At 33.4% G+C, this 18,871-nt stretch overlaps 3 protein-coding genes across 3 annotated transcripts; all 3 read right to left on the bottom strand.

The window, feature by feature from the left end:
• Positions 1-305: 305 nt before the first annotated feature.
• Positions 306-1,583, bottom strand: LOC105770970 (putative pumilio homolog 8, chloroplastic). Its single transcript, XM_012592353.2, has one exon. The coding sequence runs from the start codon at positions 1,581-1,583 to the stop codon at positions 306-308; it is 1,278 nt and encodes a 425-aa protein (XP_012447807.1).
• A 10,619-nt stretch (positions 1,584-12,202) lies between these two features.
• LOC105795049 (ADP-ribosylation factor) lies at positions 12,203-14,424 on the bottom strand. The gene is made up of 7 exons (XM_012624505.2): positions 14,258-14,424; positions 13,701-13,857; positions 13,523-13,593; positions 13,046-13,165; positions 12,785-12,903; positions 12,618-12,699; positions 12,203-12,512 (listed from the first exon to the last, which is right to left on the bottom strand). The coding sequence occupies exons 2-7, from the start codon at positions 13,846-13,848 to the stop codon at positions 12,507-12,509; spliced, it is 546 nt and encodes a 181-aa protein (XP_012479959.1). The 5' UTR covers positions 13,849-13,857; positions 14,258-14,424; the 3' UTR covers positions 12,203-12,506.
• Positions 14,425-15,174: 750 nt separating this feature from the next.
• On the bottom strand, positions 15,175-18,764 carry LOC105762584 (nitrogen regulatory protein P-II homolog). Its single transcript, XM_052633913.1, is given in 9 exon segments — positions 15,175-15,227; positions 15,349-15,384; positions 15,910-16,018; positions 16,130-16,197; positions 16,416-16,439; positions 17,922-17,997; positions 18,135-18,162; positions 18,293-18,338; positions 18,481-18,764. Coding segments are annotated over 9 exon segments (630 nt in total). The 5' UTR covers positions 18,671-18,764.
• Between the last annotated feature and the right edge of the window lie 107 nt (positions 18,765-18,871).

Below are 18,871 nucleotides of genomic sequence, written 5' to 3'. Positions count from 1 at the left end.
TACCTTTGTTTCCCAAACAAAGGATTTAATGAAAAAATTATTCATGTGTGCTAAATATTAATATTGAAAATCCATTGCATTTATGATTTTTTTTTTAAAAAGAAGAAGAAAATTCATCACATCTGATAACAAAACAGGGACTCCATAGCTAACAAGTAACAAATGGTTGTGAACAAAAAAAGAAAAGAAAACCAACAAAGAATTGATGCTACACTAGAAAAATACTGGAATTATCAACAATGATTTCACTAAAATCCAACACTTAATTATCCTAAAAAAAGCTAAATGAAAGACGTGAAGCTTGCTTACTGCAGGCATCTCAACACTGACACAACATTTCTTCCATATCCATGTTGCAGACACTTCAAATGTTGTTCCAGTTTCACAACAAGACTTCCATGAAGTGAAATTTCCCTTTTCTTACTCTCTTTCAAAGCTGTTTGAACAACATAGTTTCCATACCGATCTTTCGCGACCGAAACAAATCGATCACTTCGAAGAAGCTCGTTTATCACCCGATCCAACCCTGACGATAGCAAGCAGTGCTCCACCACATAACTTCTGGTTTTCGTTGTCGACAATTTCACATAGTAGCCTTCCAAATTCCTGAATATTTGGTCATTCATCGCAGGGTTTTGGAGTCGTATCACACATTGGACAACATAGTTCCCTGTGGGATCTTGTGCTAGGAATGCCGAATTCCTACTTATCAATTTCAGCAGTTGATCTCGTCGCGGTCCTTTGATTCGGGTCACAAACCCGCTCATCGACACTGATCCTTGCTCGTGTCTAACGAGTTCCAAACAATGTTTCATCGCTTGAATGTTTAACGGATCGTTAGTCTGAGAATCGAGAACATCGAGGCACTCGAATATCACATAGTGTCCGATCGGATCCATCATCAGTTTTTCGAATTTGTCACTCAAAGCTTTAATGACACAAGTAATCAATGGTGATTTCTCAAGAACAGTGATCAATTTCTTGATTGAACAGCTTCCATATTTGAGAAGTGATGCATAGTAAATGTAATTGTGAGGAACTAATAGCTTTTCCAGTATCATTTGCAACTGGGTTTCGTCTGCAGATTCGATCAATTTTTGGAATAAATAGCGACCGGATTGATCGATCATCAACTCGACTATGAAGTCGAAAACCCAACTAAATATCATATTGTTATTTGTTGAATTAGATAACAATTTCTGGAGATCTTTTGATCCCTCTTCAGTCTTTGCCATATCAATAACCCAATTACTGTAACCATAAGAATACTCTGAACCCAAACTGAAGATAGGTTGAAACCCAGGGCTTACATTAGAATTAACGTCATCGAACATGGAAGAACCCAGATTCATAGATTCTCCGGTGAAGTAATCCAAACAAGACCGAAAACTCCCAACCCTTGAAAAACCTAAACCATGGTTCCGTTGAGGATCAGGGAAAACGCCAGTTGAAGAAGCATTCAAAGACAAAGACGAATTGTCGAAAAGATGCAGATTTTCAAAAGGAAGCTGAAGTGCTTCAAGAGAAGAAGAATACATGGAAGTCATTGTGTTGGGGTTTTGGGGATGAGTTGAACTCTCCATTGAAACAGGAAGAAGAGAGAGGATGCAAGGAAAGACAATGAGATCTTTGGTATTTATAACACTTTGAAATTGTTGTTGGATTCGAAGTATGTTTTCCAGGTTCTTTTGGAAGTGGGAAATTCATATTATATTTTTAAAAACAATACTTGAAATCTCTTCTTCGACTCTCCGTAGGATTTTAAACTTCTCCACAAACTAGGGATTGAGAAAACGTGATTACTTGTTTGACAAGTAATCTCAATTCTAGTTAATCTTAAGAATTAACCCTCCATATATTTAATTTCTTATTATATCAAACTAAATATTTAAATTTTAGACTTATGTATATAATATAAAAATTAATAAATATCTAAAATGGTATACCAGTTCAATTAATTACAGTAAAACCTCAATAAATGAATATTCGATAAATTAATAATCTCGGTTAAATAATAATTTTCGGTCCCGACTTGGGGCCAAGGGATAAAATAATAACATCGCTAAATGTATAAGATAATATTTTTAGAAAAATCCTTAAGGGCCCAATGAAAATATAAAATAATAATTCATTAAATAAACTGAAATTTTATATACAATACATAAAACTAAAGTGTTTTCTAGATAACTCTTTTTTTCAATTTTATTCTTTGCTAAAATATGCATCTATAGTTAACTACTTATTCTTTGCATGTGAATCAAATACAATTTTATCTTTAACTTTTAGAAGGGTATAAACCAAATCTCGTATATTCTTCTCGTGTTATATTAAATAATTCTTCAAGGTATCCACAGCTAGAAAAGCCTCTTTTGGAGAAACATGTGGTAAAACACTATTGCCATTTGGATCTTGCTCGTCATCAGCCGGCACATCCATTACTCCTTGAATAATTTCTTCATCCGTAGGTGACTCCATCAAAGATTCATTTTCACTTAGATAATTCAAAATCTGCTCAACATCCATGGCATTTCTATAGTGTAAATAAGAAATTACTTCTTTTAATTTATGAATACCTTCAACATCACCAATTTCTTGTTTGAGAGGCATATCCTCCTCAGATCGAATTTTGCAATGTCGAAAACAATTTGCAATAGTTGTAGGCTTCACATCAATATTCCAAGCAGCATTAATAAAATGGATTACATCCAATACATTAATCTTTTCAGGATCTATTTCTCCTTTCTCATAACCTTCCAAGATGCTAGAATAAAATCGGCGCTGATCTTAACTGCTCTAATAATTTCAACATCACATGGTTGAATATGAAGGCAAAAAGAATAATTCAACGTTTCTCAAGCCTTCAATATCCTTGGGATGGGCTAGGCAATTGTCTACCATAAGCAATACCTTTCTACTAGTCATTTTAGCATCAAACCAACAAATAAAATCTTGAAAAAGTAATCTAGTCATCCATGCTTTTTTGTTGGCTCAATAATGACAGTTAAAATTGTCAATATTCACATGTTTAGAGCATCTAGGATTAGCAAACTTACCAATAACCAACAGAGGCATTTTATCTGAACTATCCTTATTGTAACAAACCACAATAATAAGTCTTTCATTGTCCTTTTTTTGTCCTTATAATTGCTTTTGTAGCCAGTGAATGATCTCTGCTTTCAAACGATAAAATAAGCCTATTTCATCCACATTATAGATATTCTTCCAATCAAAATTTTCCAATTTAGCTCTTATTTGAGGTAAAGCATCTCCAATATTCTCCATAACAACTGAACCACTTTTACCAAATCTTCTATAAGACTTAATCCCTTGTCTTGCCTTGAATTGTTCTAGCCAACCAATTGAGAAGTTAAATTTAGAATTTGCATCATCATACATTTTCTGCAGAAACCCTTTTGCTTTAGTTTGAATTATTTCTCTAGTCATGTTTACTTTCTCTTGATATTGGAGAAACCACTCATACAATACATTATCTAATTAAGAATATTTGGCTGATTTGTGCCTTTTAACATTGCTATTCTTTATCTATTTTGACAAATATTTAGATGACCTTTTAAGAGTATTTGATATTGTTGATTGGCTAATAGAGAGATCAAATGTTTGTTGAACCCACTGTTGCAAATATTTTTGACTTGAAGAGGGATGCTCATTTTTGTACTCACATAATGCTTTTCTCATCTCATCTGTCAATGTAGACTTTTGTACAATATTTTGATACGTACATGTGTTTATTTATAATAAAATTTTTAATCTATCCAATGAATATATACGTATTAGATTTTGAAACCATTAACTCTTTTTTTTTCTTTTTGGTTACATGAGCCAATTAATTAACTCTTTTTTGTTACATGAACCAATTAACTTTGATTCATTGCACCTACATGCATATTGGATTTTGATAAATAAAAAACTCATGCATAGAGTATGAAATTTTCTCTAATTAATTTATCGATAAATTAATAAAATATTCATTTATCGATAAACTAATAACCTCGATAAAATAATAATTTTTCCAAGTCCTAAGGGTATTATTTTATAGAGGTTTTACTGTACAAAAATGGTATGGTATGGTGGTGAAGGCTGTCAAAGAGGTAGCACCACCCCTCTTTTCTGAAACATGTCAGTCACCGTTAAACAAAAAAAAATTAATGGGTGAAGGTATCTTCATTAGTGGCACTGAAAACTCGTATATAGGTCAAAATGGGTTAAATACTGGTCAAAATGGATTAAAATAGGGGTCAAAATATGAAAATGGTATTTTTGGTGAAGCCTTGTTGATAGGTGACACCAGTGGGTTAAGCCTCTCTGACAGGCGGCACCATATTGATGAAGCCTCAATGACAAGCAACACTGGTGTCAGCGAGAGGTCTTGTCGACATAGGGGAGCTGACGTGATGGGATGAGGCAATGGTACTTCATGTGAGTGAATGTTTTAGTTTGGAGGACCTTATAACCAGCCATGGTCCTCCATTCGGTGCTAAAGAAATAGAGGGAGGAGTTTTGGAGTTAAAAAGAAAGGAGTAGAGAAGAGAAAATGAAGAAGGTGAAAAAGAAAAGAAAAAGTTAGTAGAAAAGATAAAAGAGAAAGAAAGTAGAAGGAGAAGAAAATGAGAAGGAAGGTAAAAAAGAAAAAAAAACAATTAGTAGAGAAGGTAAAAGAGAAAGAAAGGAGAAGGAAAAAAAAGAAGAAGAAAAACTCATATTTTAGGATAGAGAAGAGGAAAGAGAAGGCATGTGTGTTTGTTTGTTTTAAAAAATAGAGGAGATTAGGGATTAGGGAATAAATTTTTGTTTTAGGGTTTTAAAGGAAGCTTAGAAATAATTTTATTAGTAATAATTATAAATTATTAGTTAAAATGTGAGGGGTAAAAAGGCCCAAATGCAAATTAGTTACCGAAATGTGTTTTTTGCAATAAATTAATTAAACTGATTTTTTTTTTTTGAAATTGTAGATATCTAAATGGATTCTTTGATTAATGACGACAATCACATATAAAAAAGGTCAATGTGATGTTAATAAAATTGTTATTTGTTATTCAACGGTCCTCTTATAAAAAGTGCAGCCATTTACGGAATTAAATTAGGTTATATTAACTAATTGGTACTTTAATATTGTCAGGGCCCATATTGAGCACTGAAGGATCGCGTGAATGGTGTAGGCTATCTATCGGATGAACGCCTTATCCCATACTTGGAGTTAGTCAGATTCGAATCAGCAGCATTGATCTGAACATTTGATTTGTAGTACGACTTAATATCCGTTTTAGTCAAGTGGTGGCACCTAAAGACCCACACATTTCATTTGCTGTGTGGGGAGTGCACCATCACACTAGAGAATGTTGCACTACAACTCGTGCTCCCAATCGACGAGAGTGTAGTTACAGGCGATTTTCATGGTTGAAGATAACGTTGATTGCCGCGAGTACCCGCAACGTCAACATCGGGCACTACAATGATTTACCCCTTAGACCACAGCATCAAATCATTAATTTTAGAGGTTTCTGTAATTTCAATGTTCAAGTTTGTATTTATTTAATTATATTAATATTTGGGCATTCTAACTAAATTCTCGTGGAACAAACTTTGGATATTTTGCTACTAAATTTAAATGAAATTGTGTCTAAGATATAAATTATCGACTTACATACATGCAAAACATACATACAGAAATATACATGCAAAAATTAGATTCATTGGAAGAAATTTGGAACAAACTTCGTAATTTAAATGATATGCACTGCACCAAACTTGGAACAAACTTTGTAATTTAAATTAGATGCATTGGAACAAACTCGGTAAAATACATATCCAAATTCCAGCATGGAGTACATTAGTACAATTCCTACCCGATCATGACGATTGTCCAATATGGTAGGTTTGCTGTAGGCATTTACTCTGATTATGCCCAGCTAATCTATACATGCCACAAAGCTTCCCGTCAGTTTTCTCCCTAATGTCAATTTCATTAAGGATTCTAGTCACTTGCGGATGACCTTTCGAATTCCTATGCAACCCTTTGTCTGGGACAAGCTTGAAAGTCATCGGAGGCACCTCCCATATAGACAGATCACATAGAATAGGGAACTCATTTTCCCAAACATGCAACGTGCGCTCAAGAGTATACACCTCAGTGATAAACTATTCAGCATTGATCGAGGTGTGAGCACAGGCTGCAACAACATGAGCACATGGACAATGAAGTGTCTAGAACTTCCCTCAATCGCACTGTCTGTTTTGGAGATAAACTCCGTAGGACTTAGGTGAGATACCGGGTTGACGACCAATTGACTCCGCAATTTGATATGTTTCAAGTTGTCGTGAATATATTTCTACATTCATCGACCTCGCCCTCTGACAGTTCACATCCATTGCATTCCTGACATCTTCGACAAACACATGTCACACCTCTATCTGGTTGACTTATTTCAGCCACATTCTTGGCATCAAGGTAGCTAGCTAGCTTGTAGAACATAGCCAAGAACACAGATGAAATCAGAAGATGTCATATTTTTCTTAACACGAAGTTAAACGCCTCTACCAAGTTGGTGGTCATATAACCATATCGAAACCCGTCATTGAAACTTTGAGCACATTGCCATGGCTCTATGGTACTCAACCACTGTCGGAAAGGAGTGTTTCTTTCACCTTCTATGTCACTTTCAAGTCTAGTCATCCTTTGTTGGAAAATGTATGGCCCTAGCTCGTACGCTGTGTATGTATTAAGAAAGATAAGTTATAGTCTCGAATTAAATTGTTCTAGTATAGATAATAGTAAAACATATATTGAAATTAAATTTTACATATTTTCACAACTTTTCTCTGCCAGTCTGCATTCTTATACTCTCGGTAGAAGTTAGTTGTGATGTGCTAGAAGTAATAAACGGATATTTATGGAACACTGGAGCACCTAATGGCGACAATTATTCCCTTCCCTCTATCAAATATGATGCAAATATTATCATCCCTAACAAGATACATCCGCAGGTTAGTGAGGAAGAATTCTCATGATTTCATGTTCTTCTTGTCCACAATGGTAAATGTTATCGGGAGCACATTTTTGTTCTCGTGTTGGGCAACCGCAATAAGTAGGATCTATGTATATTTCCCGTATAACTAGGTCCTATCTACCTACACAAGTGGCTTGCAGTAGGGAAATTCCCGCATGCATGGATCAAACATCTAGAACATTCGATGGAAAATTCTTCTTCTCAATTGTAGTTGGTCATCTGGGCCATAATAAGGTTGTGTCTCCAACTCAATGACAGTCCTCGGTACATACTCCTGCATAGCGACTATCCATTATTGTAGCTCATTGTACGACGCATCCCAATCCTCGTACAACAGCTCAATTGCCATCTGTTTAGCTATCTGCTCAATTGTCATCTGTTTAGCTATCCATGATTTCTGGTATGATACTCAATACTGGAATCGTGCTTGCATTTTGACAATCAGTACCAAAACTTTAATGGTTGGCATGTCTTTCACCATTGGCATGAAGTATGTGCAAATAGTTTTGGAATCAAGTTTTCGGTGATCTTCTGTCATATGTGTTGAAATGCATGTCTAAGGCCAAATAAATTTTCGTATCTCACACATTTGCGACTTCTGGATAAATGCAGCTCGTACCAGCCAATTGCAGCCTTCTATCAACCTCCAACGCTCCCCAATAGACAATGTTGGTTTAGACACGATGACTTTGTAGTCCACCGACACATTCATGCTATACCACTTAATGACAAATACACACTCTTCCTTGGTTGCGAATTTTTGGCCCACGAACAACTCTTCAAGTTAGGAATCTACGGCCAACTGGTGAGCAGGTAGTATATCAGGGTACTCTAGGAACTCGGCTGCATGTATCGCATCGGGGTTTATGAGCTGCATATGTGCCCCATGATCACTGTGTATCACAATGCATCGAATCAGGTTCCCGACTAAAGACTCGTTAACATTTTCATCGACATTTGCGCCTGCATCGTCGATATCATCCGGAACCTCGTCTAGATCGGGATCAGTATAAACCTTGTGATTAAAAGGATCACTATTATCATATCCATAATCACCATCCACATTAGTCTCAAACACCACCGGATGTAGTTGTAAACGAGGTCCCGGGTTCTGGTTCTCAAACACAGGTGCAACATTAAGATCGATATCGATCCCATGTACAGTTGATTGGCTATCAGTGTACAATATCTGAACCACCAAACATAGATCTTGAAATCAATATTCTTCACCTAATGAAGTGGGACTTCAGCTGACTCCACATCAGCTAACTCAGCAAATTATTGAATCGATGCAGTTATGTGGCTCCTATTCCCACAATAAAGAGCGACTATTGTCTCCACGTCTTCATCATTTACAAGTTCCATCTCGGTGATTTTGATGGGATATGTCAAAACTAGAAACTTGTAGAAACGTTTTGAGATCCTTCTCCCACGACGCCTAACAATTTTCGCACTAATCCTTTCCTTCATATCATCAACCGAGACATTTCTATTAAATCTCATTGCTATTTGTTGGCGACATTCAAATATACATCCAACTGTTGTTGTCAAAATTACTCCATCGAAATAAACACATAAGAAAAATTGATTATCTATTTTCAATACTAAATTTGTTAAAAAAGAAATAAAAACTCTCAATATAATTTCAAGCAAAAGAATTATTGTAATGTAAAAAAAATGAATTTCATATCTACTAACCTTGTAAATTCTTCTCTATCTGTTTACTCTTCTTCTATAGAAAATTTTTTTTGTTATTCTTGAATTTTCAAAAAAAATTTGTACAAAACACTGGTTAAATACTGGTATGGCTTGATTGGTACCGCTTTTGACATGGGCACCACCACCAAACGACCCAAACATATATGACCTAGACCTAGACCAAACCCGTATTTAACCCATATAAAAGACCATTTTTGGTGCCGCCAATCAACATGCCTTCACCCATTAAAATTGTTTTTTTTGTTTAATGGTGGTTGACATGTGTCAGAAAAGAGGGTGATGCCGCCTCTTTAACACCCTTTACCACCCCTACCATACCATTTTCATAATTAATTGAGTTGGTATACCATTTTAGATATTTATTAATTTTTATATTATATACGTAAAAAAAACCTAAATTTTAGTTTTTATTCAAATATTTAAATTTTGGGTTTTAGGCGGATATTTAAATAAAAGAGAAACTTATTAAATTTCGTTAACTATAAAAATATCATAAAAGTCTTTGTACTATATTTTGGTTCTCTTACTAAAAATAAGTAAATTGGTCCATGTACATTAGACAAAAGCAAAATATTCTTTCAATTGAAACTTTACTATTAAATGTTTATTTTGGTATTTTATATATAATCATAATAACAAATTTAGCCATCCACCTTTTCACATTTATTCAATTTAATCAATATTATTTTATTTGATTCCTTACTACATGACACTATTTTATTCAATAAATAATTTAAATGTCATAAAAATAAAAATTTCTTCAAAAATTTCAATATGGTATTGCTTGGAACCGGCTGTAATACCGATTTATCATCCCAATACCAATCTATTTCTATAATAATGATATATCCATTATTGAAGCGATTAAAATTATTGGGTAAAATATATTAATAGTGATCTAACTATTACTGTTTTTTAGATCATATAATTATTCAATTTTTCATTGTTTTGTCACTTGTCGTTAAATGGCTAAAGAAAATATGATGTTTTATATTTTTAAAAATAATTTAATAGCAATTTTAAATCTCAAACATTCATATATTGTGTCAATTTAGTCTTAATTTTTTTAAAATTAACTATTAATGTCCACAAAAATAGTTAATTATCATTGAGAAATATCAAGTTCTCAACCATTTAAAGCACAAGAAAAGTAATTTATTTGGGGATTATCTAATTTAATAATAAGCAAAATTTAAAAAAAACTTTTGTTTTTAATTTTAATTTATTCATTGTGTATTGAATTATTTTTCATGTAAAAATAGGATAAATTAGGAGATGTGTAAACATTAAGAGCTATTTTAAAAAAAATTAAGACTAAATTGTCACAATGTATAAATGTTTGAGGGTTAAAGTTATTATTATTTCAATTTTAAAAGCTAACACATCATCTTTCCATTACCTATTTAACAGTTGGTGAGAAAAAAGGAAAAGATCGAATAGTTGAGTGACTATTTTATAACTTTTCATAATTGGGTAACTAAAAATACTTGCTTAAGTGACTAGCATTATAATTTACTCAAAATTAATGTCATCCATAATATATAACATATATAAATTCAATTATTTGATTAATTTTTTTATATTTGTTAAAGAATATAAAAAATTGTATATTTGATCAAATTTAAATTCTCACCGGGGATGAGGCTTACACTTTTGTTGGAATATGATGGCTTCAAATGCTTTATACTTACTAATATTAGTTTTTAATTACTTCTACTTTGTGGGGTGATGCGGAAGCTGGGGATTAAATTTTAGAAGCTCCAACAATCAACTCGAAGTAAACCAAATTAAAAACAAGCTTTCTTAGAAAAGAAAAAAACCACGGCAACAAAGACTTTTAAACCTTCAAGAACTCAAAAAATTCAATCAAATAAATTAAAACTCAATCAAGAATTTCTAGAATTAAAGAAGTAAATAAAACAAACAAGGATGAAAGAATAGAAAGATGAAATGGAAGGTAGAAGATCAATGATAAATGTCGCAAAAGTAGATGGATAGATAGCCTAGACTACTTTGGTGAACTTGTACAAAAAAAAAAAAAAAAACTATATTCGTCTTTAATCAACTCTCCCAATTGACTTGAATTAGGTCAAACCTCCGCAACAATTCTTTAAGAAATAAAGTAAAGTCTATTAAGAAAATAACAAGAAGCTATTCTAGTAAGAAAGAACTTCATTGGAGCATTTTTATTAATCAAAATAATCAACATACAATATATATGGTGGCTATAAAAAATATAAAGGCATATATATAAGGAAACAACCCTTCCTTTATCTCCGAGCAATTAACCTAGCCTAAACTACTTAAACAAATGGTTGTATATAAAATTGTCCATGGATTGGGTTAGGCCAAGTAAAAATTTTAGGCTCATTTTCTAGGCCCGAGCTAGCCTAAGAAATGGGCCTAAATTTTGTCTAAGTCTGGTCCGGATAAAAATGCTAAAACTTGAGTCTGGCCTAGCCCACTCGTATTCAAATTTTTATATTTTTTATATATAAATAAATTTAAAAAATATAATACACTAGAAACATTAAAATAAATGTTTCCCAACAAATGGAAAAACTATAAAAAATACTTAAATAATACTAAGATAAGTACAACTTAACAAACAAATACTTCTAAAATAGTAGCAAATTTAATAATAAAAAAAGAATTATACAATTACCAAACAATAACAACAAAATAGTAAGAATGTAATAGTGAAATGATAGAAAAACAATGAAAAAACGGTGGCAAAATAGTAAAAAAAATAGTTTTTTTTTTTGCAAATCTGGGCTGAGCCCAAGCAAAAAAGGCTTACCTGAGACCTGGCTCGTTTAGAAAATGAGCTTTATTTTTTTTGTCCAAACCTATTTTCCGGGCTTATATTTTTGTTCAAACTCTCTCACTTTTCAGACGGACTTTCAGGTCAAACCGGGTGGCCCAACCCATGGACAAATTTAGTTGTATGGGTGTCTAGGTTCATTGTAGACTTAACGTTTTTAAATAATTTAAAATAATTTTTATTTTTGCACTGCTTAACAACTGACTTAACAAAATCAGAAAATTAACGGTGAATGACTGAAACTATTGGTTAAAGGGACTAAATTGATTGTTTTGGCCAAAGTTCATACGCTTATCTATCCTTAAGCACTACGCTCATTCATTTTTTAGCAAAAGCAGCATACCTTGGAAGAAGGATTTATGCAATGACTTGAATGCGGAACATTCAGCAGATGAACCATCAACTTGCATAGAGGATTGATGCTTGTAAAAGTTACTGCAAACGTAGAGCTGTCTTTTGCGTTTGGATTCTCAATTGCGACTAATTTTTGTTCAACATTCATAAATTAATTTCAGATCTTTCCATGAGCTTGGTATTATAGAAATTGGTTAAAGAACTGTTATGATTATGTTACATAATTTAGGGAAGAATAAAAAAGGTCCACTTATTGCACATGCTTAAACAAGCATTCAAGAACCCAAACAAAGAAACGACATTATATTGTATTTATATATTTAACATTACAGCAATCAAACGGCGTAACCATCAATTTTCACCAAGGAAGAATGGCCCAAAACTGTTTGTTTCTTTTGGTAGCTATATTCAGATAATACCACAAGGAAAAACCAAAAAATTTAACAATTATTCTTGAACTACAAGCAACAAATGGCAATTTTTGCGAGAAACCATGAAAAATACAGCACACTTGAACTGGGGTAGACATCCATATAACTCAAAAAGGAACCTGAATTAGTGGTGACTGAACTCAATTATGCCATCTATGCCTGCAAGGTGCGTACATGTATACAGGTGTAACTGAAGATGTCAAAATACTACTATCTGTAACTTCAGGTATAACTATAATAAGAATTATGTGTGAGCTTCTTTACCTTGTTTGCAATATTGTTCGAGAGCCAGTCCAGTCCCTCGTACAGTCCTTCACCGGAAGTGGCACATGTGCTCTGGATATACCTGCAGAATGTATTCTAGAGGGTGATATACGGATCCACAAAGCAGAGAGGGTCAGATACAGGACAGAGAGAATTGATCATCTTACCAGTGGCGCTGGCGGGGAGAATGAAGACCAAGCTTGTCAGTAATCTCAGCAGCATTCATAGCATTTGGAAGATCTTGCTTGTTTGCGAATACTAGCAGAACAGCATCCCTCAACTCGTCCTGCCAATGCACAAAAAATAGCATGTTAAACTTCAGCAGAACACATGCCCCCCTAACAACCTAGAGAGCAACTTCGAATCATTTCACAACCATTTTTATAGCAATCATTGCACCAGTATAAGAAATTTTACTGCTCAAGTACCTCGTTCAACGTCCTATGTAACTCATCTCTAGCCTCAACCACACGATCGCGATCATTGCTATCAACCACAAAAATAAGTCCTTGTGTGTTTTGGAAGTAATGCCTCCACAATGGTCGGATCTATATAGAAAACTCAAAGCAAATAAGCCAAGTGATTAATTAAGATCAACAAAAACCATAAACGCTTCTTAATTTCTAACAGGATCTAAGATATACTCAAAACAGATGGTCCAATTTTGACAGACTAAGTATCCACCTTCGTATATATACCAAATGAACATCTACCTAGGCTTCTCTCCTTTCAAGGAACTATACAAACTTCAGTTTATCAAGAAATTATTTATACTTAATACAATATATGAGATCAGCACAATCCCATTCTATGGTCATAGTAATAGACAAAATAACATACACAAAAATGCCCTAGATAAAATCTTTTGATGCAACCTTTACAGTTAATAATATATGTAACGGTACCTTGTCCTGGCCACCAACATCCCAAACAGTGAAACTGATGTTCTTGTATTCCACGGTCTCAACATTGAAACCTACAAGATTATAGTATATCATAATAAGCCATCTTGTTTGAAACAAAATGCAATTGAGAAACGAATGTTAAAACTCCATCCATCAAAAGAATAAAAGAGCGAGTTACCTATGGTGGGAATGGTAGTGACAATCTCTCCCAACTTGAGCTTGTAAAGAATTGTGGTTTTACCAGCGGCATCAAGTCCAACCATCAATATGCGCATCTCTTTCTTGGAGAAAAGCCAACTGAATAGCTTTGTGAAAGATAGCCCCATTTTTCATGTCTGCCAAACACCAAAATCCACATCAATTTCAGTAATCATCAATTTATTAGAAAACCAAAATAACTAGAAGTATTCAAGGTCAGAGCAGATCCAACGGTCATAATTGAAAACAAGCATAGGATCTTAGAGAGACGATCGGTAACCAAACGGAGTCCATATCAAAACATGAAAATCTAAATACCAATACTACACGAAATCAATTAAAAGAAATGCATATCGGAGCAATTTAATGAACTTACAATGCTTCCAAGAATCAAAGCAGATGAAATAACAAGGAATTGAAAACTCAAGATATTTAAACAAAGTTGAAGTCAAAATTTTAGAAAAGAAGAAGGGAGATGGGGAAAAATAAGTTAAAAATGAGAATATTCTTTGGTTTTGAGAAGAGATAGAGACTTGCCTGAGAGAAATGTGTACGATTATTACGCGAAGACAATCAAAGGAGAGAAGCGAAGATCTACACCCCTCCCTCGAAATCAAAGGTGCTGTCTTTCAGTGTTTTTACGGGGATTTGGAGATTGATAGATCCAAAACGGGATACGCCGTCAGCCGTTTTTTATTGCTTTACCAGGTAGTTAGCTTCGTCCTTTAAACGCACGCGTTTTAGATCGCTATCCCTTCTAGTAAATAAATGGTCGGTTTCCCTTCGACCAATGAGATCTTTTTAAAAAATTGAATAGTTTTTATTCCTATTTTGCTCTCAGTCCCTCTACTATTCGAAAATACGAAACTTATGCAAGTAAAAATTATAATCACCTTACTTTACAATCCTAAATTTTGAATAAAAGACCTTACAACTCCAACTTCATTATTCTTATTGGCCTATCACTTAATTCAATTTAACAGAAATCACATCAATTGGAGTTTAATTGATTAAATCAAAATAATAGAAATTTAGAAGTAGAGAGACCTAATTTCAAATGTGTAAATAGAAAAAAGACCAAAAGCATAATTAACCCCCCCCCCAAAAAAAAAAAAAAAAGAAGCTTTCTACCTAGTAAAACATTTCAAACACCTAATTATTCAACTGACGCTATACGGATTCCCCCCTATGTTCAACTGACGCTGTTAAAAGAAAAGAAAACCCAGCATAATCATCCTAATTATTCAATTCTTTTTATTAAGTGAATTCTTAGAAGGTGTTAAATCCTCATGAACAACAGTCATTTCTCTTAATTATCTTTTTCACCATCAGAAATAGATTTATAGAAAACAATGGTAGTATCATAAGCTTCTATGTCTACAACATGCAGCAGCAAGCAGTATAATTAAGTATGCTCTGCTAATCCGCGGCATCAATATCATTGATCTCACAACTTAGGTCAATGTAGTGGCTGACATATCAGCACGTCCTCCGGTCATCCTCTCGCCTGAAAATTGTGTCTACAGTTATTAAGGCTTGCATAAACAGGCACCCATCCTTGGTATGGTAGTTGTTAAAGCAAAGAAATGATTGAGCTACTATTATCTTAAATAGTAATTAGAATTTACCTGTGCGAACTCTTATAACATCCGTGACAGGTATCACTGTAGAACCGACAATTAAAATATTAGTATTAATCAACAGCAACAGGTTAAATTCTTTACACGCATGAAAATCAGATCAATTATAGCCTTTTGCTAACAATTTCATTCATTCATATATTAATGGTTGGACACAAGAATAAGAATAAGAGACCCCAATACAATTTCGGAATGTTATAGTCAGTGAGGTCAAGTATAAACAGTTCAACAAATGGTAGTAATCATGATGCAGCTGCCAGTTGTTATGACATTTAGACTTAGACATGCAGAATTTAATCAATATTCCAATTTTTCCAAATGCCAGCACAAACATATAGAATTCAATCCTTATTCCCATCACACCAAACACTGCATCACATATTCAGTGACCAAACCATTTTCCATTCACGAAAGAACAAAACTAGACTAAAGTTTTTCTGTAAACAGGCTTTGTACTTAACCTGATAGTTCAGAGCCATAAATTTCAGCTAAAAGGAAATTAAAGGACTTCACTATTAGATATGGAGAGTAGAGAGTTTGATCTCTTACATAAAATCTTGCCATCACCAATCTCATTTGTCCTTGCTTCCTCAATTATCTTGTCTATTACTATAGCAAGATGGTCATTTAGACTAAATTTTCATAATCATGCTTCCACCTTTGGCAGGATGGTCATTTAGAAATGTACATGGTTAGAAATAAATATAAACATACTACCAAATCATTCATATATAGGAGAAATGACTCTTTAGATTATGTATGTACATACCTGGTCCTTGCTCACCACAATCTCTATCTTGACTTTAGCTACAAGCTTGTCTTCAGAAAATTCAGAGCCTATAGAACAATAAACACGAAGAAAATTTAGTAAACAAAAGGAATATCGGCTAACTTAAGCCTGCCCAAGAAAGAATAGAGAAGTTTGACTAAGGTACATTAACTAAAAAATTGTTGAATTCCACCAAGATCATCATTAACACATATAGATCATAAATTTGATAAACAAATAAGGAAAAGGTATAACTTTCAGCCCCTTGTATATAACAAGAGCTTACCATCATGTCTCTCTGTTGAACCTCCTTGACAGGGGCGAAACCAGAGCAATTGTTTGGGGGGGGGGGGCAAATGAAATTTTAATTTCTTATAGTCTATATCTTTATAATTTTTAAAGAATTAAATCAAATTTTTATAATGTTAGGGGGCCAAAGTGAAATTTTACCTTTACTTAGAGGGCCTAAATGGCAATTTTCCCCTGTGGCCTTTTCCCCTCCCCACTCATCTTAAGCTATTATATAGAAAAATTATTCCAAGGTCCAAGCCCTGTCCTATAAACTATCCTCTTGCCATTAATAAAGCCCATCTTTTTTGCAGATGCATTACATAGGCTCGGAAGAGTACCACAATTAGGGGTGAGTATTCGATCGAATCGAATTGAAAATTTTTGAGTTAATTGAGTTTCCGAATTTCATTTTATCATCCTAACTTTATTTGAAGTTTTCTCGAATCGAGTTGAGTGAGATGGAATTTGAATCGAATCGAGTCGAATATTTATTCGAGTTAAATTTTAAAAAATAATTTTGGGTCCTTGTAACCACTATCGCCCATCGTAATAAAATTTGTCTGACTTAATCAAATTTTTTATTAACTTTCATCGCCTCATAATTTATTTATTAATTTTTTATATATTGGTTAGCTTCTTTGCTTGCTTAGTTGTTTCAATTATCTTGATTCTTGTCACTATATATTTTGGAATTAAAAATATATTAAATGTAAAAATATGATTTTTTAATAAAAGTTATTTTAAAAATAAAATGTGAAATTGATACCAATATAAAATTTTAACACGAATATTTTATGGCATAATTAATAATTCAATTTTAATATAAATATTCAATATACTAAACAATTCAATAATATAAATAATATAATATGTGAAATTTAATTTAATAATATAAATAATAGATATAAATAAATTTATTACTATTTATGTTTAGTGATTTTTTTTGGATAATTTTGATTTTTTATTTAAGAGTACAAAGTAAAGTTTAGGGGGAAAATAAAAAGTTTTGAGGAATAAAAATTTGAGGAAAAGTAAATAGGGGGAGGGTTTGGGGTAGATGGGAGGTGAGATGAGAAGGTAATAAAAGTTTTAGGGGAAAAGTAGGAGGGAGTAAAAGTTTTGGGGGAAAATAAAAGGTTTTGAGGGTTTTTGGGAGTAAAATTTTGAGAAAAAGTAAATGGGAGAGTAAAATTTTGGTGGGAAATGAATTTTGGGTAGATTGGGGGGTTGGAGGGGAGGGGAGTAAAAGTTTTAAGGTAAAAGTAAAAAGGTTTGGGAGTTTGGGGTAAAAATGTAAAATATTATAGTTTGATATTCAAATTATTCAAATTATTCGAGTTATTCGAATTCGAAAACTCAACTTGATTCGAACTCGAAATTTGAAAAAAAAAATTCGAGTTGATTCGAATAACTCGATTCGTTTAACTCGAAATTCGAATTTTTTTTCGATTTTTTCGAGTCGAATCGAGTTTTGCTCCCCCTAATCACAATAATGCCTCACTATCATTACAAGGTTTACTATTTAAGGTTAAACTTGAACACATTTTAAGAACGTAATGCTCAAAATCACTGCAATACTAGAAAGCATACCATAGGCGCAATTTTTAAGTAACATTTGCCACATACATTGTCACATTGCCTAACATTTCAGTACTATATCAACTCCAAATACGGTAAAAAAAAATCAAAATTACGCTGTAAAAGTGGCTTTTACCGAAGAAACCTGCTGAATTCACCATGGTCTATTGCGTTCAATTATTTAGCACAACAAGAAACCTAAATGAAATTAGATGTGCTATATAACTAACAGACCAACTATGCCATCCACTCTCAATTATTAGGGGAAAAAGGGAAGAAGAATATAGTGAACACCTTAGAATAACTTCAACTTTATAAAATTCTGCGTCGGTGGTGTAATTTACAAGCAATGAAAACATTTAAAAAAGAAAACCCAGTAAATTTTAGAGGAACCCATTTCTCTATACTTCAATGAAGAAAAAATGCAGGAAAATGAAAACTGGTAAAGCTATGTTTCTGGTCGCTAAGTTATCCATCCATACCAAGAGAGTTTTGGGCTCTGATTACAGGAAGAATTGAAGCATTTGTTGAGCGTTTGAGGGTGACTTTAAGCTTAGATAAATGGGAATCTCAAAACCTGGGAACAATAGAACTAGAAATGGGAGGATGGTCTTTACCATGGAAAGGGGAAAGAAGGGGAGAAAGGGGGTTTGATGTTGCTACAGCAGCCATGTTTAATGGGAGGAGGAGATGAAAAGGTGACTTTGGGGGCACTGCAAGTAGGCTGTCAGTAAAACAAGGCCTTTTTTCTTTTCGATTGTTGAAAATTGAAATTGACTTGAGTGCATCTCACATACATGGGTTGCCAACATATGTTAAGAAAATGAAGCCCATAAAAGGAATGTTATGGTATCTGACTCTCTGTCCCATATC

Source organism: Gossypium raimondii, chromosome 7 (genome assembly GCF_025698545.1).
Source record: "Gossypium raimondii isolate GPD5lz chromosome 7, ASM2569854v1, whole genome shotgun sequence".
NCBI lineage: Eukaryota > Viridiplantae > Streptophyta > Magnoliopsida > Malvales > Malvaceae > Gossypium > Gossypium raimondii.
Note: the sequence above shows the minus strand (reverse complement) of the source record. Positions and strands in the feature narration are given on the sequence as shown.